General features: G+C 34.4%; 1 protein-coding gene across 1 annotated transcript in view; it reads right to left on the bottom strand.

The window, feature by feature from the left end:
• Window positions 1–23985, bottom strand: part of CCDC171 (coiled-coil domain containing 171) — a 349212-nt gene that overhangs the window by 85728 nt on the left and 239499 nt on the right. The window contains exons 21-22 of the mRNA XM_007465652.1: window positions 13707–13852; window positions 11629–11683 (exon numbers count right to left, since the gene is read on the bottom strand). Of these exons, the coding sequence (XP_007465714.1) occupies window positions 11629–11683; window positions 13707–13852 (201 nt within the window). The remainder of the gene's footprint in view (window positions 1–11628; window positions 11684–13706; window positions 13853–23985) is intronic.

The following is a 23985-nucleotide window of genomic DNA, read 5'->3' as shown; positions in this document are numbered from 1 at the left end:
AAAAGAGAAAAAAAAAAAAAAAAAAAAAAAAAAAAGAAACTTTTTAAGAAGCCAAAACATCATTTTGAAATATTTATTTTATTGTAACAATCCAGTTCCAGGTTTAAGTGATTCTTAAGATCCATACTGTACTGTTCCTATTCCTCTGATTAGCGTTTTCTCACAAGCCACCAATCTTTCCTAATCTTCTGTACTGCTACCAAAACACAAAAAACTATTTCTGCTAGATACATCAACTATGAAATTAAACTAGTCATTTTTAGAAAAACTGCTCAACTCTCAAAATATGAACCTGCATCTTTTATCATGCACAGTTATAAAGCCCTCTGCACCCAATGTTCCAATTAATTTTTTAAAAATTCATGAAATATGGTACTAGTTGTGTTTTTACCAATAGGATACCCAGGACGAAGCAGTAAGGGTTTTGATAAAAACTCAGATACATTTGAGAACACGTGTAAGAAGATGTACACAATGCCTGGATCTTGAATGCCTGGGAAAAGCAACTGATAATCGGACTTTTATATCATACTCCTGACCTGCCTAAAATTTTATTAATTCCAATCTATTACGGCCCCCAATACTTCAAAATAAACCTTTTTTACCAGAGAGATTTCCGTCATATACAGATCCCAACAATATTTCCTGTAACTTCCACTTTTATCATCCTGTGTTCAGGTTTTACTATGCCTCCATTCCCTGCCTTCCTTTGTCCTACTTCCTCTTCTGTACTTCCTTCCACTTCCATTGATTCCTTATTGCTTTCCCTTCTCTCTTTATTCTATTTTTCACCCTATACACTAGAGCAGCCTAGGCATTATTTTTCACCCTATGCACTAGAGTGCAGAGTGCAGTTGGCACACTACAGCCCAGGGACCAAATCCAGACCACCGCCTGTTGTTGTAAATAAAGTTTTATTGGAACACAGCCACACCCGCTCACTTAGCTATAGTCTTTGGCTGCTTTCCTGCTATTGAGGATAGAGTTGAACAGTTGAGACAGAGACCATATGGTCCACAAAGCCTAAAATATTTACTCTCTGGCCCTTTACAGAAAATGTCGGCCATCCCCTGCCTCAGAGGTATAGAAGGAAAGACTATATTTTTCACCATCTATAGATTTTTTTTTTAAATGACCACATCTCATCAGAGAATGTACGAACAATTTCTAGTGAGTAAACCTTGTATCACTAACACAGGGTGCCATCTCACAAATACTTCTCACTCCTTCTTTCAAGTTTTACATAGTCCAGTACACAACTTGACTGGGTCTAACTTTCCTGGCCCAATGACTGATCACCGCTCTAATACCTAAACAACAGAAAATCTGGCTAAACAAGTAGTATAGGCATACTGGAGAGCCTTTTATAAATACAGAGAGAAGGGAATCCGCCGGAGTTAACTACATACCCTGCAATAACACTAGCAGCAGAAAAAACCCTATGCATACAGTGGTTCTTGGTAAGCATGTGATCAAACAAGAACATCATTCCAAACTCGCAAATTCTACAAGGCAGTAGGAAAGAGAGGATAACAAGAAGATATTTAGACAGTTCCAGCACCCTGGTATGTGCCCAGTGACAGAAGCAGGGATTAGAGCGTGTCAACGCAATGCAAATGACATTCACAAAATGGAGAGTTACAACTAAATGGATATTTCCCTCTTTTACCTTTTCCTTAACTAATCAATCCATGAAATGGATAGAGTACAGTACTATTCCTATTAGCAACAACACCACTAGCACTTCCAAAAGTACTTGATACTTTTCAGAGTACTCACCACACTACCTCACTTCATTCTCTCATCCACCTTGTGAAAGAGCTACTGCCATCCCTAATATGAGGATACTGTGTCCAGTGCTCCTAGCAACAAATAATAATGCCTCTAAATATCCACAATCAACAGTTAATAGATGAGGAAATTGCTCAAGATTTTGGTACTCCTTCCATTTCCCTACCTAAAAAGCAGCACTATCTTATTTTTCCTTTCCTCTGTCCCTTGTCTGGCAAGCTAGCAAAAATGTGTGTCATAAAAGTAGTTTTGTGATAAGCAGTGGAGACTATTATTGAAACATCCTTATTTTCCTCAGTAGTTTCATTGGATCTGTGGGCATTTTCATTCATTCATGTTTTTTCTCCCCCACCCGTCTTCACTGCTCCCTCTCTCTCTCTCTCTCTCTCTCTCTCTCTCTCTCTCTCTCTCTCTCTCTCTCTCTCTCTCACACACACACACACACACACACACACACAAAATTATCATACTGGGAGACAAGTATCTGTGCAGCAATCGTCCTTATACAATGGTCATAATCTCACAGAGAAGACCCCCAAACTATGAGGTTCCAAGATGTGTGCAGCAGTTCCAGCTGTGCTCCACACCTGCAGGAAGGAGACCTTGGCACTCGCAGCAGGAGCAGGCGTTCCACTGGTGCTGCAGCAGGCACAGAAACCCCTCACTTGAAAAGAAAGAAGTGAGAAACTAGCCTTATTCTGCTGGCAGGTTATTTAACTTAACCTACAACTCTGGAGCAGAGCCAGAACTCTCCAATGACGGCCTGCTGCTGTCACCAGAAAAAGGGCAAAATCCACCACTACCACAAACACCCCACACATTATAGTTCCATCCCAATTATGGAAGTAAAAAACTGATCTTTTGAATCAAATTATCAAGCTGGCTAGATCCCAATCAAGGATGTGAAAAACTGAACCCTCAAATCAAATTATCAAGCTGGAAAAATAGGGTGATTTAATCATGGACATCTTATAAAGGCACTAGACAGCATGATAAATCTGTGGTGTAGGTTATATACCATAGAATGCACCTCATAAATAGATTACTGTGACCTTGAGTTATTTAAACAAACACAAAACCCATATTCAAGAATAGAGAAAAGTATTTATGAATTGCTACAGTTCTCCACACAAAGATATTTTCTTTCCTAGGGTAAATTATTTCAAAGGGTAAAGACAGACGCACACTGAAATTAGTTATTTAGATGTGTTTAAGCTAAAAACTGGTAAGCACACGTACACGAAATTCTGTGGTCTCATCTTTAGTCTGTCAAGGTTTTTAAATCCCTCTTGAGCTGGAGCACCATTTTTAGCTTGGCTAGGTCAGAATGACACTGAACAATATGAATGATGACACACAAGACAGCTATATGGAAGAGTTGTCATCAGCAAGCCAGCTGTGCTAACACCTGTATGTCCTGCACAGCTGATCTTCAGAACCAGCATCAAGAAACTGAGAACGGAAAGGGGCTCAAAGATCATAAGTAACAGTTAGAGAGTCATTAATAAGTCACTTAAAGCTGGGTTATTAGAGGCAGATGACCATTGTTTCAGCTTTAAAATAACTGTCAGCTTCATTAAATAAAAATTATTCTGTGGTCTTTGTATTCCTTGTAAATGCATTGAAAATTAAAAATCAAAGTTAACTATGCATTACCAAATATTGTCATTAACCATTTTTTAAGGTAAGATCACAAAATCACATTTAAAGATTTGGCTATTTAGAGTCTTCACCTGTCAGATTCTATTTGACTCTATTTATTTCAGAATCCACCCTAACAATAGAAGTAATCATCTTTCTACTTCATAGGAGTTAAACTAGCTATTACCTATAAATTTGTTGTTAGCATATCTCTCTTTCCTAGGGACATCCTTATAATTGAATCTAGGCTTTCTCCTCCAGAGCTTGATTAGGCAAAGTAAATACATATGCTATTTTTAGCAATCAAAAAAATAAAGACAGTATCAGCAAGACTTCCACTGGAATCTAGAGGTGGCTTTAGTTATGTTTAGAGACTGGGTGACGGTAAAAGTTTGACTTATTCAACAAACATTCATTAAGTGCCTACTGGGTACCAGGCACTGTGATAGATGCTGAGGATATAAAAATTAAGGAGACAGAATTCCATCCCTCAAGGACTTCAAACTCTAGTGGCATAATTAATCTCTCAAAATGTATTTCCTAGCCTCCCATTTATCTATAATGTCTTGTTTCTCCTGTCAATTGCTATACTACCTTCTTTCTTTGCCAGAGAGAATTATGTTAATCAATCTCAAACCTTTACCTTTAGCCCTGACTTTTCCCCTGAGGTCCTGACTCACATATCCTGCTGATCACTCCATATTACCTTAAACTCAGTATTTCCAAAACAAAACTCATCATTGTCTCCCTTTTTCTCCCTAACAAAAAGAAAAAAGAAAAAAAGCCTGCTCCTCTCTTTGTTTTCCCAACATCAGTTAATCACGCTGCCCATCTTGGGAGTCATCCTCCCCTGCCTTTCACATCTCCATGTGCCATTTTACTAAATGAGCTTCATATCCTTTCTTCTGACACCACCAGTCATCACTCTCCTGGCCCAAACCTTCACCAGCACTCATCTAGCCTACAGAATCACAGTTCTTAAAAACCACCTTCATTACTCAGTATTTCCAGTCTGCAGATGTGCCCCCTAGAGCCCCAATTCAGTACAGAAATCTGACCACATCACTCCTTAGCTTAAACCCTAGTTTAGTCTCACTTCCTCCATAATAAAGATCCAAGATTCTTAAAACAGCCAAAAAAAAAAAAAGTTCTTCTGTGACCTGGCTGCCACCTGCCTCATTCAGCACTCTCGTTGCACTTAAAACTGAATTGAGGCTATTTGGCTATTCATGCTTCCATGCACTTGCACATGCTACTCTCTCTGCTGGAATGCCTTTCCCGTCTTTCCTCATACTTCAAACCCCTTCCAGGCTTTAATTTTCTTCTAAAAAATTTCCATCCAACGCTTGGGTTTTCTAAGCATGCCGCATAGATGAATAACCCTATCTAAATGGATATGGAACTGCATCTTATGGATGCATATTTATCATAGTATACTGGAATTATCTGTGTCTCTACCTTGAAGAAAGGGACTATGAGATATGTACCTACCTACCTACCTACATACATACATATATATAATATTGTTGTTGTTGTTGTTTGTGTGTTTGTTTGTTTCCCCAAAGGCGGGTACAGTTTCTGGCCCATAATATACATTCAAAAAGCATTTGTAGGACTTAACTATTTACAGTAAATATTGTGTTTTATGTTGGATTAGAGGTTTTAAGTGACTTCATTGTACAAGCAAATCCAAGAGCATCATCAAAAACCCCTGTAACTTCCTAGTCATTGGTCTAGTGTCACTTCAGGCTTATAAATTTACAGGATTTATAGATTCAGGTATTCTAATCTTCTGAGGTTTCAAGATTGTGACTTCCTGTTTTATCTTTTAGTCATCTTATTGAAAAGGCATCTGACACTTCTCATAAATGTTCAGAGGTAATTTTAAAGTTTATAGTACACTATGATCATACATAGGAAACACTTTAATCCTTCCAAACTCAAGCAATCTCTAAAAGCCTCAAGAATCCAGCCATTCTGCTAATTGAAAAATAATTTTAAAAAGACTACAAAAAATATTCAGATTCTTCCCCACATTCCAACTTTACCAAAATCGACTTACTTCCACCCACAGCTACAGTAAAACAGGACATCTCTCTGTTAGTATCAAATAAATACTAACATAACTTAATTTTCTCATACCTAACCCTAAATAATCCAGACATTACCCTATCCATCCAATCATTACCCTGTCCTGAAAATTATTTTGATGTAATTATTGTACTTTCCCTCTTTTCCTCACAATAGAAATAATTAAGCATGTTTGGAGGGCTCTTAATTTTTAAAAAATTTCAATTCCTGAGAAGATATATTATCAGTAATATTAGTAGCCTTCTGGTAAAATTATTAGGAAAATAAATGTATACAATTTTAGGGAGAGATGTTAGGAAGAATGGCAGAGTAAGGAACTCCAAAAGCCAGTCCCTACATAAAAGCAATGAATAAACTGGCAAAATTTATCAGAATCAACTTTTTCAGAACTCTGAAAACTATCTGAAAGTTTACAGCAACCAGGTGAAATCTTAATCAAGAAAAATCACCTGAATCTTGGTATTTAAGGAAATCTCCATCGAAATACTAACAGACCACTAAGTTAACAGAACAGAGATTTCAGTGGCCACACATGACCAAGAATACAGACCTTATGAAATTAGTTCAGGAAGTCACTGAGCAAACAAAAACTACTAAAGTAAACAGCAACAACAAACACTAGGGTTGGGAGAGAATCTGATTTCCAGAGTTATCACATTATATATTCAAAATATCTACTTTTCAACAAAAAATTTTGAAGTATGTAAAGAAATAAGAAGGTATGGCCCATACATAAGAAAAACAGAAATTAATAGGAACTGTTCCTGAGGAAGCTTAGATACTAGATTATCACACAATGACTTTAAAGCAATTATTTCAAATGTGTTTCCAAAGTTAAAGGAAACCATGTACAAAGAACCAAAGGAAACCGCGAGAGTAACATCTTGCAAATGAGAAATATAAATAGATAAAAAGCATAGAAAGGAACCAAATAGAAATTTTGGAGTTGACATATTCAAAGTGCTGGGGGAAAAAAACTGTCAATCTAAAATTCTATATCCAACAAAAATATTCTTCCAAAATGAAGGAGAAAGTAAGCCATTCCGAGATAAAAAGCTGAGCATGCTCTTCACCACTAGTCCTGCCCTAGAAGAAAGGCTAAAGGGAGTCCTTTGGTCCGAAATGAAAGGACACTAGACAGTAACTCAAATCCACAAGAAGAAATCAAGAATACCAGTGAAGGAAACTGAATACATAAATATAAAAGTCAGTATTGATGTATTTATGATTTGTAACTCCTCTTTTTTCCTATATGATTTAAAAGACAACTACATAAAACAATACTTATAAACTATTTCAAACCATACAGAATTACCTTAGAACTAAATAGCAAAAAGATATCTGGAAAATGCCCAAATATTTTGGAAATTAAACAACACACTCTTAAACAATGAATAGGTCAAAGAGGAAATCACAGAGAAATTAGAAAATACTTTGAGATAAATGAAAACAAAAACACAACATACCAAAACTTATGGGAAGCAGCGACAGCAGTGTTCACATGGAAATTTATAGCTTAAACGCCTACATGTAAAAAGAACAAAGATCTCAAATCAATAAACTAACCTTCTATCTGAGGGAACTGGAAAAAGAGGATCAAACTAAACCCAAAGCAAACAAAAGGAAGGAAATAATAAAGATTGGAACAGAGATAAACACAATAGAGAGCAGAAAAATAATAGAGCAAATCAAGAAAACCAAATTTGGTTCCTTGAAAAGATCAACAAAATTGACAAACCTTAACTAGACTCAGCAAGAAAAAAAGATTAATAAATTACAAAAATTAGAATTAAATTGGGGACATTTTACTACTGACCTTACAGAAATAAAACAATTCTAAGAAAATGAACAACTTTATGTCAACAAATTAGATAACCTAGATGAAAAAGATAAATTCCTAGAAACACATGAACTACCAAAGCTGAATCAAAAAGAAACAGATAATCTAAATAGATTTATTACAAGGAGAGAGATTGAATCAGTATTCAAAAAGCTTCCAGCAAAGAAAATCGCAGGACCAGACAGCTTTACTGGTAAATTCTACCAAAAATTTAAACAATTAACACCAATCTTTCTCAAAGTCTCCCAAAAAAATTGAAGTGGAGGGGCTACTCCTAAATTCATTCTATGAGGCCAGTATTACTCTGAAACCAAAGCCAGACAAAGATATAACAGGAAAACTGCAGCCCAATATCTCTTAGGATCATAGATGCAAAAATCCTCAAAAAATACTAGCAAACCAAATCTAGCAGCATATTCAAATGATTATACTCCACAATGAAGTGGTGTTTATACCAGAAATGCAAAGATGGTTTAACATATATAAGTCAATCTATGCAGTACACAACATTAGCAGAATGAAGATTTAAAAAAAACAATCATCTCATTTGATGCAGAAAGAGCATATGACAAAGCCCAACAACACCCTTTCATGACAAGAAAACTTCAAAATACTAGAAACAGGAAAGAACTTCCTCAATCTGATACAGGACGTCTATAACATTTAATGGTGCAAGACCAAAAGCTTTCCCCATAAGATTAGGAACAACACACAAGAAAGTCTGTTGTCATCATATTATCATATGGCTAGGACTGGAAGTTCTAGTCAGGCAATGAGATGAAATAAAGGAATAAAGGGAGGGAGGGAGGGAAAGAAAAGGAAGAGAGGGAGGAAGGGAGGGAGGAGGGCGGGCATCCAAATTAGAAAGAGGTAAAACTATCTTCTATTTGTAGATATCATAAACTTATATACAGAAAGTCTTAAAGAATCCATAAAAAAGTTATTAGAGCTAATAAATTCAGCAAAGTTGCAGTATACAAGATCAACACCCAAAAATCAGTTATATTTTCATATGATCAATTGATTTGTCAATTGATATAGTCAACTGATTTTCACTAAGGCTACTAAGATTACTGAATGGAAGGAAAGAACAGTCTTTTTATTAATAAATGGTGCTGGGATAACTGGATATCCATGGAAAAGAGTGAAGCTGGATCCTTGCATCATACCACATACAAAAATTAACTCAATATGGACCAAAGACCTAAATATGAGAGTTAACACTATAAAACTCTTTGAAGAAAACATAGGGTAAAATCTTCATGACCTTGGATTTGGCAATGCATTCTTAGATATGAGACCAAACACATGAGCAACAAAAGAAAAAACTGGACTTCATCAAAGTTCAAAACTTTTGCTGATCAAAGGACACTAACAAAAAAGTAAAAAGACAACACACAGAATGGGATGAGGGGGTATAGGAGTGACTGCTTAATGGCTACTGGGTTTCTTTTGGGGGTGATAAAAATATTCTGGAGTTAGATAGTTGTGATGGTTGCACAACATTGTAAATATATTGAAAGCCACTGAACTGTACATTTTTTAAATGGTTTAAATGGTGATTTTTTAAAAGTTCAATAGTTATGTTTTTTCTAAAATACAAAAAGTAGTTCAGAATTCAACTAAATAGAAAAGTGTGTGTATTAAAAAAAATGTACCTCATGAAAAGTTGTAATGATTTTGTTTTTCTCTTTGTCTTACTTTTCTTAACCCCAAATAACTTGAAATAAGCCCCAAAAATGTTTCTTAATAAAAAGTTAACTTCTGGCCTCTATTTAAAACAACCATAAATAAAATATATTTAAATGTAATTTTTTTAAAAAAACTTCTGTTTCTTTGAAAAAAAAATGTATATGCTTTTAAATTTAAAATGACTAGCCTTCTTTATTAAATACTAGTATCAGTCCCAAATGGGATTTTGAAAATAATATACAGTCAACAGCTGTGTATAATACAGTTTTAGGATCTGAAAGGTTGAATGTTAATGCGTCAAATTTAAACATTAACAAATATCCAAAAAGTAATCACTTTTCCTAAAAGCAAACATGTTTAGTTTAAGTTCTTTAAAGTACAAGAAAATAATGTCTACATGAAAGTAAGTTCTTTTTATTTGATTATTGTGTCAGAAGTTAGTATTAAAATTCAATTCAGCAGGTTAAAATTTGGTTTTATTCTAGAATAACTGGTGCATACCTTGCAAACGTATGTGGTTAAGAAATATGAATAGCTATACTATTTGACTATGTACAGTAAACTATGCTGAAGAGCTTGGATGTAACCACAGTCATTTTTACTGTACCATGAAAGAGCCTGGACCCTCCTTCTATATTACTCTTAGATTCTCCAAGACAGCAAAATGCCACTGGACAGTCCACAGTGGCCAAAAAAAATAAACCTGCAAACTCCGGCTTGAAGACAGGTGGGCTGCACCTGAGAGCTCCTGAGAGCTTCAGAGGTACCCTCTGGGTCTCTTCCTTAATCACCCATTCATTCTCACCCACACTTCGTAGAAAAGAGAATTAGCCCAATAATCAATTAGCCTTTCCTAAATTTTCACTTCAAGCTTGAAAAGTAATTGATAATTTAAAAATCACTATACACATAGAAATTTCCAGAGACTTAAATCAAAATAACTAACTATTACATCTGAAGGGAGATTAAAAAGCCATATAGCAAAAGTAAATCTACAGTGGTTGTAGGCCAATTCTGCAGACATCTTTCTTTCCATATGACACGAAAATCAAAAGAACTGCAAATGAAGAAGCGCATGATTACAACTGTCCTGCTGCAATCAGTCTTTATTGTATTTAAAATACATATTTTGCCATTCTCATAATGAAAGGGTAAGGTACAACATTTATATTTCACGTTGATGATGGTTTTTGTTTGATATCAAAGTCCATTCCCAAAACAGCTGCTAACCAACATTACTTTCCTCTGTCTGGGGAGATGACAAACAATTGATTTCAAAGGCAACATTAACTGGTATAAAAAGGTATGCCAAATACATGACATAATTTATTTTTCCTATCGAAAGTCTCACCACATACCAAAAAAAATCTAACCAAAGATGTCTCTTTTCCTACAAACCTAAATTTCAGATTTCTAGCATATATGGATTTGATGTGATTATATTTAAACTATACCGACAGGCTAAATTTTTTTAAGTGGGAAGGAGGAGAAATCACAATTTCAAATAATATTGCTTAAAAATAGCACTCAGAGTATTAGATTCTTTTTTTCAGAATACTTTCTGTGAGTCACTTTTTGCTAGTCACCTTCAATATCAAAGAATACAGAGGTCCATTGTTTTTAAAATGTTAAAATGTATTAAATATGTTTATTGATTTTATTTTGTAGTTCCTTAACAGGATTAGTTTTTAGGATATTTTTAAGTGATTTAAAACTATACTGTATAAAAAATTTGATTCACAAAATTATTCTAAATATGATTCATTCACAAATTCCATATATCTTAAAAGTACTAGGTATTTACATTATTCCAACAAATTGTCTGTTAAATAATAACAGAAACAAATAACATTTCTCTACTTTTAAATAATGAAATAATGAGACATCTTTGAATCTGGAGTGCTAACAAAGTACTCAGTCAGTATTGAGTCAACACTTAATGATATTAAGTTTTTAGTAATATTGTAATATCCTTATTATGCTGTTCATCACTACAAACTAAAAGTCAATTTATCATACAGAAATAATCAAATTGAAAATAACAGACTATTATTAAGTATATTCAATTTCTACTTTAAGAATACATTCCTATAAAAAGGTAAGTTACAACTTGAAAAACATTACTGCCTAGGTTAAGGTATATGAGTACTGCCAAATACAATACTTTATGTCTCTCTCTCTATATTCATATATGTATGTAGGATAGTAGGTTTAAGAGTGGTAAGAGGTTAGACAGTGTAGTCAAACATTTTATCATTATGAGACATATATGAATCTTAATGACCTCTAGTTCAGTCAGCAAAGACCACAAATAACTCAAGTGCAATTATACCAGTTTGGGGAAACCACTATTTTCATAGTTTTATCATATACATAAAGTGAATTCTGAAAAAAGTTATGCAATATAGCATTGTTCAATACAAATTTTCAGTCATCTGAAAGGATCCTTTTGCTAATTTATTTTTAAAGAAAGCTACAAAATGAATTAAAGTACTTTGCAGTTAATAAAATTAATAACTAGGAGAACTGTGTCACAATACAATTTGAACAATATTGAGGAAAAATTATAATACCTTATGAAGCACATTTTCTACTGTTCTCATATGATGAGCAACACATTCTTTGTCCCTAGAAACAAAATAAAGATTAGGTGTTAGTAAAACCCAAACCTTACTATAATTGCTACACATTTTAGTATAAGTGACTATTATTGAAAAATAAGGGTTGGTTTTTCCTAAAGTGTAAAACCTGACCATATTCACTAGTGTATTTCCGCATTTAATTCTTATCTTCAGTTATACTGCCTGCCAAAATTTAGAGGGCGGAGAAATTCTTACGGATATTTTCAAAGTTAAAAGAGAGTGAAAAAGAAAGAAAGAAAAAAGAAATCATGTGATTACATTATTGATTTACAATGTGCTGAAAAGGCTAAACGTGCATTCTTTTGGCTTCTAATGAAAAAGACTTTAGAAATACTAGTGCTGGAGATATAAATGGTCATACTGGGCACAATAATATTTTCCCTGCTCCATGGGTTTTTTGTGCTATAATAATTACACAAAAACCTTCTATGGCCTTGACTAGAAATATGCAAAGTTACTATTTTCTTCTCTAGCCTTGTAATATTGAGTTTAGCCTTCATGATGAAATTAAAAGTTGGGATGAGAATGCTGAAGACAAAATTTTAATGGTGAATTATAAATTGAAAACCGTAAATAATGTATTAGCTCTCCAAATTTCAAATTAGCTTTCTTTAGCTTTCTTATAAGCACATGTGCCCATGGTCACAGATCTCAGACTTGACAAACTCCTGAACTCCCAGCAGTATTCTGAAGGCACAATATGAATCTAGAGGTTTTATAATCTTGTTTTCATTCATCTTAGAATTTTCAATGCTCTGAGACGTACTAAAAGTTACCTATGCTAAGCTTCTCATTTGACATGAGGAAACTGAGACTGAAAAATGACAGCAAAAAGCTGATTCAGTCAAACATATTTTTTAAAAATGATAATTACATATAACTAATATGGTAGTGCACTGTTATAGAGCCTTACAATTTTCCAAAAATGTATTGGTGGGTATTCAAACATGCCAATATTGTGGCATTGTGTACACTCATTTTTTCATTATGTGTGAGCAATATCCCAAGCCCACTGACAAAGCTGTGGGTATCCTAGGATTGCAAACTGCCCGTTTTATGACTTAGTTTACACATTACATTCATATTTCTTATGTTATGCTTACCAAGAGTTTGTCTCCAAACATTTTTAAGTTGTAGTTATACATGTGCAAATATATATATACATACATATATGTATATGTGTGCATGTATTTGCAAGTACAGGAATCCAGAACTCCAAATTTAGAAAACACTGAGTTTATTAAAATTAGATGTTTAATCCATAAATAGATTTTCTTTAAGCCATGCTGTTGTAAAAAGGACTGTCTTAAAGTGCTCCATGAAATTTGATGTGGGGAACAAATAAAAATACCCAAGAGAACTATTCAATTTGAACTTCACAGTGTATGTCAACTTGATTACCTGGTAAAAGGAAAAACACTCTCATCACATTTACACAGTTGCCCACTCTGAAAATTGCATATTTTTCTCTATTTAACATATTTGAATATACAGCTATAAACTTAAATGAATTTTCCATGATCAATATGTTTTTATTGCACTTAAAAAGATGCTACAATACACACGTTGATTATATACTAGCATTTCTTTATGGAAATATTACTTGCAATATTAGTATAATATATGCAGAAGAAAATTTGGGAGGCAGTGGGGCAGAAAGGGATGAGAAATATGTGATAAGAGAAACTATTCAAGACTTTAAAATATAGAGTCTTACATCTCAAGTTAATGAAAACCTGATTTCAAACATGTAATGCTACAACAGAAACTAAAATACACAGCATTAGAGGTTATATAGAAACTTATTCTTTTCTAAGGTTTCTCAATAAAATATACATTTAGTATGTTAAGAGTTTTCTTTTTTGAGGATATATCAGAGAATTTCAAAGAGAGACAGCTGTACTTTTGTTTTCTAACACTGTATTATCCAGGGCTAAAACCCAGAGCATGAAAGTAAGAATTGATCTTTTGTCTGTTTTAAGTGATCTCCCCAAGGTCCAAATGCTCACTTGGCTGCCATGCGGAGGGCACTCTCTGCATCGCGGATGTTCTCCTCCAGTCCACGCTTGTCCTGCTCCAGCTGGGTAAGATGTCTATTGAGCTGCCGCAGAGATTGATCTTTTCTTCTCAGCTCCATCTTTGCCTCGGAGAGACTCTGCAAGCAGACAGAAAGCAGAGTTACCTGTCAGCCCTGATAATTAACTTCAATTTATGCCATAGGCTATTAAACAAAGAAGGATACAGACTGACTGAGAAGTAGACTTGGGTCATTACCCATCAAGGTTTAACAAATTTTCTGCAAAAACTTTTACATACTTACTAATTAGAAATGATAGAACTGATAAGATTTTCAAAAAGGTTTAGCTGCAAAATACAACTCTGTTTTGTTTTTGTAAATACTGCAAGGCAAATACATTCTATTCTTACGAAAAAATATCTGATTATTAAAAACCTCAGGTTGCATTTTCTTTTAATGATAAAAAATAAAGATTTCAATGGAAAAAGCACATGAAATTTAGAGTCTATTTAAAACAAGAACTATCATAGGCCAAAGTATGTGTGTGATGGAGAAAAAGGTAGATTAGGATACCTTTAAGAGAATGGGGAACCCAAAATTTAAAAGCACCACTACTCTCTTTTTAAATGTATCAATAACAGTTACGTTGCAGATGAACAGTTTGCTCATCTCAGTGAACAAACACACTGGACTCGAAAATAAAATTCACTTATTTCCCATAAAAAACTCGCATGTCAGAGAAAACACAAACGTGATCAACATGTTTCAACAGAGAGAGTTATAAACAATACTTGCATTTGAAATTATGTTCCATAAATATTTTCCTAGTCATAGAAGTATAAAATCTGTCGATTGATATTTGCTATGTGCTTTAATCTGAAATATTCACTTAGCACAAAAATTTCAAGATACAAGAGTACAATTTCATCTTGGAACTTTAAGGCTAAAGGTCTTAGACTCAAAAACTCGTAAGTTAAAGGAGTATTTTCTTATTTTAAATTCTAGGATGTAAAATAATATAGGGATCAGAGGATCTCTTAGCACTAAAAATCTGCTCATTCCTTTGCCTATGAAATTTCTAGAATATGAGCTTATCAACCAGTTTTTCAATTAAGTTTGTTGGACAGTGAACTAAATAATTGATTGCATACACATAATATTTTTTCTTCTTTCTAAGAGTGTAGCCACACATTAACATTCACAACTATGCTTCAAATACCCAGTAAAGAACAACCAAGATGCAATAATTTCATGTTTAAAACTTTTCTAATAATATTAATTTAATGCACTCACAATAAGTAGTATAAAAACTCAAGCTGCCTGCATGGAGCTAAAACAATTAATTCAATCTGAACAATATGAATTGAAAGCAAAACCAGGTATTTTTTTTTTAACATCTTTATTGGAGTATAATTGCTTTACAATGGTGTGTTAGTTTCTGCTGTATAACAAAGTGAATCAGCTGTATGTATACATATATCCCCATATCCCCTCCCTCTTGCGTCTCCCTCCCACCCTCTCTATCCCACCCCTATAGGTGGTCACAAAGCACCAAGCTGATCTCCCTGTGCTATGCAGCTGCTTCCCACTAGCCATCTATTTTACATTTGGTAGTGTATATATGTCAATGCTACTCTCTCACTTCGTCCCAGCTTACCCTTAAACTAGTTATTTTTAAATGCTAAAAGAAATTTAATTCAGTATTTCACTTTCAAACAGTCAAGTTGCTGCCAGACAAATACAAGTCAAGAAACTAAAAATAAGCAAACTGTGACTACTTTTTAGATATTATGTTTTATTTTAAATTTTTAGTACTAACAGATCTTTAAGAATAACCCACTATGGAAATAGTCACTGATTCAAACCAACTTAAAAAGACAACAAAGAATAGATTTGAAAAGCCATGCTAAACCTACTTATTTTGTGCCAATGTTAAGATATTTAAAGGCACTGAAGTATCATGAGATATCTTTCTTTAAAAAAATAAAACCCATTTGAGTCCTTTTAAAGGCAATATTTCTGACATCTTTCAGGTAATAAAAAATGCTATTTTTCAGATGTGAATATAAAATTAATGATCCACCACCAGTTACACATAAAGCTTGAGTTATTTTTCCAACAGAAATAATAGAATGTGCCACTCCATTCAAATTCTATTGCTCAGTAATTCTTATGACTAGAGGTGTATATTTGTGAGGGATGTTCAGGATATTGATTCCAGCCTTACCCAGAGCGAAGCTCACTGGTCCAATCTGAGAGAACCCATGACCTTAAAATCACTATAAAACCATACTTGACTTTTCAGCAATTCTATGATCTCCTTCCAAAGAAGATATAACTCATAGAATTAGAATCTCCACTATATATCTAAATCTTCCAGTTACCATCAGCTTTCATCTCCTTCTCTCAGGGGCAATAGCAGGGAGCCACCAAACTCTTCTAAAGCTTGCACTATTTCAGAGGTACAGATGAATAGCCTACTCTAAGACTGAAATTACAGACAACAAACAAAAAAAATGGTATAAATAGGTGATATGGATCATACTTCCTTAGTGTAAAAATGAAGAGATAACAGTTTTTGAAAAAAGAATAATCATAGTTATATAACTTATGGACACAGCATTCTCATTTTAAAGAGCTGAGGAACATCACAATGGAATCTATGTACATCAATGAGTCCTAAGGTTCGTGGTGATGTATGCAAAACACCAAGACATAAAAAGTGATTCAGTAATATGTCTTTTCTCTGATGTTCACATTTTTGTGTTTGATGACAAAAGTAGAATCCTTAAAAATCCTAATACTAAGCTTTAAAATAAGAAAAACATATTCATGTGTGTGTGTGTGTATATATGATGTATATACATATGTACCCATACCATATGTAATATATATTACAGACACATATAAAATTTTAACTTCAGCTTTTCTTTTCTCCCGTTCAGATTTATCTAATTAAAACCCATGATAAACTTTATGGACTCTAATTTTTCCAACTGAAGGACTGAAACCAAGAGGGTGTACCTCTGGGCAGCTAGGCAGTGATGATAAGCAAGCAGGTTAGCCACTAATTTCTCAACCAGGGCAGACTGTGAAAGTGTGATGTCCTGATATCCAAGAAACTGTTCAGGGGAGAATAGGATAAATCAAGTTTAATAACTCTGCTCCTAATTGTTCCCCCAATGCTCAACTCTAATTACTTGGAGAACTCTCCTGACTGTCACCTGATATTAAGTTGTTGGAGGCTGAGCCTGGAACAGCAAGATAATCAATAAACATTTAGTGGGGAGAAGAATGAAGATCCTGTTAAGCAGTGGGAACCTGCAGCACCCAAAGCCCTTCTGCTCATGAGAAAACCTATGGGACAACCACAGCGATTGCAAAGCAATAATCCAAAGCACTGTTTTTAGGCCTTGAGGCCTTTAGGCAACAGTACATTTGAGGAAAAAAGGTTAACACGGTCACCCTAATTACAGCCCACTTTCACATACTTCATATATAAGCGAAGACAAGCCAATTAGGTAGAAAGGAAGATAAGGGAAGTTTTATTTGTATACTAATTAAACCCCTGATGAAATTAAAGGAAAAACATACAGCTCTGTAATTGTGTCTGAGAAAGGTCACTTCAGGTTCAGTTATCAGAACAGCACAGCCTTAAGATATTCAACTTAATCCACAATACAGCCCTCATTTTGTACTCAGTTCTTAGTATTTACCAAAAAAAAAAAAAAAAAAAAAAAATTCAAAGCCTGATATTGCATTTATCTTTAAACTATGTTTTGAACAATTTTAGCTGCTAGAAAGTTAATGCTAAAAATGGTAACAAAAGTTTAAAAGAAAATATACCATCTACACAAGAACCAATGCCACAATACTATTTATCAAACATTCAGAGTTTTCACTTTAAATCCAAAATGTTTTAAAGCAAAATTTTACAGCAAAATCCCAAGCTTACTGTATTTCAGAAGATATTCTGCAAGATATTTATTGTATTTAAGATAATGATCTCATTGCTCATGTACACCTCTCATAGTCCAGGAAGAAAAGCCAATGCTTTCACTCTTTTTTACTCTTCAGTGCTTTCAATGCTTTTTTACTCTTATAAGAAGATATTTTTACAACTGGTTGTTTTCCTAAGATGGTCATGAAAAGCTATGTACTACTAATGAAAGCCAGCAACAGGACTTCCCTGGTGGTCCAGTGGTTAAGAATCCGCCTTCCAATGCAGGGGATGCAGGTTTGATTCCAGGTTGTGGAACTAAGATGCCACATGCTGCGGGGCAGCTAAGCCCGCATGCTGCAACTACAGAGCCCACATGCCACAACTACAGAGCCCGTGTGCCACAACTAAGACCTGATGCAGCCAAAAATAATAAATTTTAAATAAATAAATAAATAAATAATGAAAGCTGGTGGGAAAAGTATGGATGCCAAGGAAGTAGTTAAGTACAGAGAAAGCTTAGGGACAGAATACAGGATAGATGCGAATATTAAAATATCCGCACATTTTTAAAATGTCTTTTCTTATCTAGAGTTTCTGAAATTTCTATAATAAACATGTTACTACTGAATAAGAACAAATTATTTTCTTAAGTCATACATAATTTCATATTTCTAAAGCTTTAAACATTTATTAAGGTTAACAATTTTTTTAAATTAATAGTGAATATAAATTGAAATTCTATTACTTTGCACCTATGAAAACATTTTGTACAGTAGAATTTTTAATAACAGTTTTATTGAGATATAATTCACATACCACATAATTCACACTTTTAAAGTGTACAATTCAGTGGGTTTTATTATATTCACAAAGCTGTGCAACAATCACCAATGGAGGTGGTTTTTTTGTTTGTTTGTTTGTTTGGGTTTTTTTGCGGTACACGGGCCTCTCACTGTTGTGGCCTCTCCCATTGCGGAGCACAGGCTCCGGACGTGCAGGCCCAGCGGCCGTGGCTCACGAGTCCAGTCGCTCCACGGCATGTGGGATCTTCCCGGACCGGGGCACAAACCCATGTCCCCTGCATCGGCGGGCGGACTCTCAACCACTGCGCCACCAAGGAAGCCCTGGAGGTGTTTTTTGAAGAGAAGTTCTTAAAAAAAAAAAACTTATCAAAACAACATGGCAACCTAAATGTAGTATATCTCATTATTTCACAGCAAGCTCTAATTTTAAATGACACAAGATACACAAGGTTTATAATTTTGATCAGTAATAGTTTCAAAAGTATAAAATTTATAACATGAATTCCCTGAATCAGAATATTTGCTTAATAAATGTGGTATTTAGTAGAAAAGTTAAAGTTCCCTGAAAGAGTGTACACAACTCTCCAATTATTATTTCTGGATGTTAAGGGAATCATCCAACATAGTTCTTTCTCATAAGAGTACAGTACTACACTGCTTTAGACCATTAGGCCAGCTAGGAAGACCAAGCCCCGAGAGATATCACTTTTATAGATTTTCTTTTGTCTAATGGGAAATATCTATGGATCCACATTCCTACAGACTAAAAGCTAATGGCTTATTCAATTTGGTATAAAAGTTAGTCATAGGGCTTCCCTGGTGGCGCAGTGGTTGAGAGTCCACCTGCCGATGCAGGGGACACGGGTTTGTGCCCCGGTCCGGGAAGATCCCATATGCCGCGGAGCGGCTGGGCCCGTGAGCCATGGCCGCTGAGCTTGCGCTCCGCAACGGGAGAGGCCACAACAGTGAGAGGCCCACGTACCGCAAAAAAAAAAAAAAAACAAGTTAGTCATAGAAAATGTAAGACAAGACAACAACACAAGAGTTATGACGAACTAAGCTACATTTCCTAGGTTAAGAAAAAAAATCTGTAACATTTTTTTTCTAAAATTTTACTACTGTCCAACTGTAACTTTTGAATAAACATTCCTAGATTGTGATGGGTAAAACATCTCAGGGCACTAAAACTAATGTTGGAAAAGGAGGAAATGGCACTGTCTTCAGCCCTACCATTATAATGTGACAACTAGAAAATTATATTAATCAACAATCAGTAGCTGCTGGGTAGGTCAAACTACACAGGCTGCCACAGAAAGTATAAATTTACAATGATACAACCACCAAATTTACAATTGGGTACATAAGTTAGGGATGAAACTAAAGAATGACATATTTTATAATAAAGCTTGAAAATCTCTGAGATAAGCAATTAGAGAATTTACAATAAATATACAATAGTCAAAGATGTTAGCATGTGGTAAAATTAATATATGAATAAATTTCAGTTTTGGTAGTCTATATTTTATATGGATAATCTGAATTAAAATTTCTGCAATTTTAAGTTTTCTTAAGGACAGTATCTTTTACTATTTTCTAATAATAATTCTATGTAAAACATAAGTGACATTAATAAACCGAAGTCAAAAATCAAATAACTTACCCACTTTGGGGTTCAGTAAATGACAGCCCTTGTTAGGACTCACATGTCTAGTAAGACAACAGATGTGAAAGTGTCCTATAAACCATAAAAGGCTACATAAATGTATTATGCATAATTAATGCAATACTTACACTTCTACATGTAGTGTCATTACATAGTCGTCTTTAAATCCCCACCTATATGTGGCAACTTATGAGTTTCTATATTATTTCTACATCATCGCTTATATATATGCATATGTATAAACATACATAAATTGTTTAAAATAACTATTTCTATCACACTTGAAAAAGATATAACATTAACAAAAAAAAGTATAAAATAAGTCACTTTTATAAATAGGCCATATGGTAGATGATTACAAAAAAATGGAGTGGATGAGCAATGAAAATGCACCTTTAAAATTTCAAAGCATGCTATAAGATTTTGCTGTATGCTTTACGATTATTGGCACCACATTCTCACATGTTCCTTTGAAAACATTCTCTTAAATTCCATAAATATAAAAGGAAAAAAGTTAATCCTTCCCAGTAAACTAACTGAAAGTGATCAATAGTAAAATATAGTGGAAAGAAAAGGAACCTCATAAAAGTGTTCAAAACATATTTAATGCTGTTTGTTCCAAGCCTCACACAGTACTACAAAACTCTGGTAGACTAAATGTGTTAGATAATAATGAGGTAAACTGGGAGAGAAATAGTTAAAGGACATTTTAAATGACAAAAAAAAAAAAGAAGGATAATAAAGAGAATCATGAGAGCCCTCTCTACAGGAAAATACACTCAGAAAAGTACAGAACAGACAAGCAGCAGCTAGATTTATTGTGACACATGGCATGTAAGCAGTAATGTGGCAGTAATATTTTCTCAGAGTATAAAACAAACTGCATTTGGCTGCACTACAGACCTCAGGAGACAGAAACTAGCTGCAGGTGACAGCCACCATGATGCTATAATAAAATCAGCTCTTATACGACCTCTATGTTCTCTCCATGAATAGCTAAGAAATAAACGGATGGAATACAGTAAGTCCTTCTGTTAGACTTTATCAGCTACAGACTACTCAGCAGCTTCTAAAAACTTCACCCAGTTGACAATCCTTAGCTACGTGGAGGTCCAAAAAGCTTCAGAATTCCCTGGCAATATTTTAAATGAGTCAAGTTATAAATTAGGTTGCAGAAAAATATCATTTAGAATATAAATATTGCTTTTAAATCATTTGAGAATTACCTAAAACAAATGTCTACTAAGAACTGAGAAAATATGAATAATTTATAAAGGGCTTCATATAGTTGGATTTCTGACATTTAAATAAAAAGAACTTATTGTCAGAAGAATTTTTCAATTTCAAGAATTCTCTTTGTGATGTAATTGAATAGAGTAGATAATCCTATACAATAATTAAAAGACCTTTACATTAATATTTTTATTGTACTACAGAATTTAAATGCTTGAATTCTTGAATATGTTATATATTAAATAATATTAATAAAAGTAAATCCAATATCAGCTGAGTAAAAATCAATTATTTAAGAGAATCTGAAGGTCAATTTTAAACTAGAAGGGACTTCCCTGGCAGTCCAGTGGTTAAGACTTCATCTTCCAATGCTGGGGGTGAGGGTTTCATCCCTGACTGGGAAGCTAAGATCCCACATGCCCCGCGGCCAAAAAACCAAAACATAAAACAGAAACAATATTGTAACAAATTCAATAAAGAGTTTTAAAATGGTCTACATGAAAAAAAAATCTTAAAAAAAAGTTTAAATTAGAAAAATAAACAGGGTTTTTTAGACTTAAATGTAGACAAAACAAGATCTGAGTTTTTTCTTAAAAAATGTATTCATCAGGTGAATTTTTTTGTATTAAGTATTTCACACTGATTTCTATCTTAATTTCAGAGGTATATTCACAGGGGAAAATTCTGAACCACAAACGTTTCCTACATTTCTCAATCCGGAGCATTCCACCTTTGTATGAAGCCACTAGGCCTGTTCTTGAACCATTGCCTGTTGTATTGTAAGCGTGCAATAAATGTTTGCTATTTTTAAAGCTTATTTCCCCCAAATCCTGGGGGGGGGGGGAAATAGCTTGAGTGACAACTGAACCATATTATCATCATCATACAAGCATTTAATAGTTACATTAACTCAATTGGTTCTTCATAGTCCAGTGAGATAGATCACATTATCATTCCTATTTTACATGCAAGGAAACTAAGAATCAGAAAAGTTTACTCCAAAATGTGAGCCCAAGTCTTCTAAATCTAAACCCTTAATCTTTTTTCAGTTGAGGTAACACTTGTTTCATGTGTACAACATTTTATGAAGATGTCCATATACACTTCAGCATGCTCACCATCCAAAGTTTTGTTTCCATCCATCAACATACAGTTGACCCCCTTTACTCATTTCATCCTCCCGCTACCTCCCTTCCCCTCTGGTAATCAGTACTCTGTTCTCTGTATCTATGTGTCTAAAACCTTATTCTTTATCCTGCACCACAACAGCAGTAACCATTTCTCCAGATTTTCCATAAAATCCACTAACTGGGAAGTTCCCATGGAAATAGAAAACTAGTATTTCACCTATGTACCAAGTTCTCGGTAAGGTCAGTAAGGCATTTCAGACTATTTAAATGGCTGCTTTCTATTTATACTGAAATACACTCCAATAAGGACATAAGTGTTATACAATGGCACTGCTTTAACATCAAAAATCAAAGCATGCACAATTCAGGATTCCCTGTGTGAAAGTAGGATGACTGTCATCACTTATGTACTAATGAAATAAGAAATAAATATTTGCATAGTAAGGATGAATTATACAGCATGCTACTGCAGTACAGAATTTTATATAATTCAGGACCACATTGGTCCTGAATTTTTTAACCTTTCAAAAGGCAAAGGAGTTCTCTATGTCTCTTTCCTTTATAAGTTAGCATCAGCAATGAACTTTCCCTGCAGATCTTGAAATTTGGTTGCCTAGTATATGCCTCCACTTTTAAAATATTTATTACAGGAACTCTATGCTCTCACAACAGTATATCAAGCTCTATAATATCAGCACTTGTATCTAAATCCTCCTGTTAAGGAGATTTTAACTCCTATGTAAAAAGTAATCTATGTGCCTAATTTAATCTAAAAATACCACCCTTAAAGCACTGCCACCATACAGACTACATTATAATGTTATAGTAACAGAAGAATTAGTAATTAGTACTGAAATTTGTTAATCTGAGATAAAAGTAGATTTGCATTTGACTTAAAAGCATTCCATTATACTTACGTTGAAAGGGATAAGGGAGAGAAGATGGGGGAAAGGAAGGCAACTGAAAGAGATGGAGAGCAGTAATTCAAATACCATAGTTCTGATGCTGCTCCAAGCCATAAACGTTTATCCACAGCAAGCCTGCAATAGGTGACACGAACAAAGCAAATGGCAACTACAGTAAAATCGGCTGTTTCACCTGGTTGCCCTCACATCCCAAATATCTCTACTACTGCAAATACTCGAACTAGGAGGTAAAAGTGAGAGTGATTCTCCTGTATAAAAAAATGTACCTTCATCTAACTTGGCCCTTGAATGTAAAGCAATCTCTTCATTTGGTACCCAACTGAAAGAATGGTAACATAGTCCAACATGGAAGAAAACCTGGCTGTTTTAGGTTTGTCTAGAACATGGCATCTCTAGTTTGGCCGCTCCAGAAAAGACTTTTTAAAGAAATAAAAACAAATAGGAACAGTTTATTGAATTGGGTAAACTGAAAGTAATTTAAAAATGAAATGGCTCAGGGCTTCCCTGGTGGCACAGTGGTTGAGAGTCCGCCTGCCGATGCAGGGGACGCGGGGTCGTGCCCCGGTCCGGGAA

Source organism: Lipotes vexillifer, unplaced genomic scaffold, assembly GCF_000442215.2.
Source record: "Lipotes vexillifer unplaced genomic scaffold, Lipotes_vexillifer_v1.1 scaffold31, whole genome shotgun sequence".
NCBI lineage: Eukaryota > Metazoa > Chordata > Mammalia > Artiodactyla > Lipotidae > Lipotes > Lipotes vexillifer.
The sequence above is the reverse complement of the archived record's forward strand: the minus strand, read 5'-3'. Positions and strand labels throughout refer to the sequence as shown.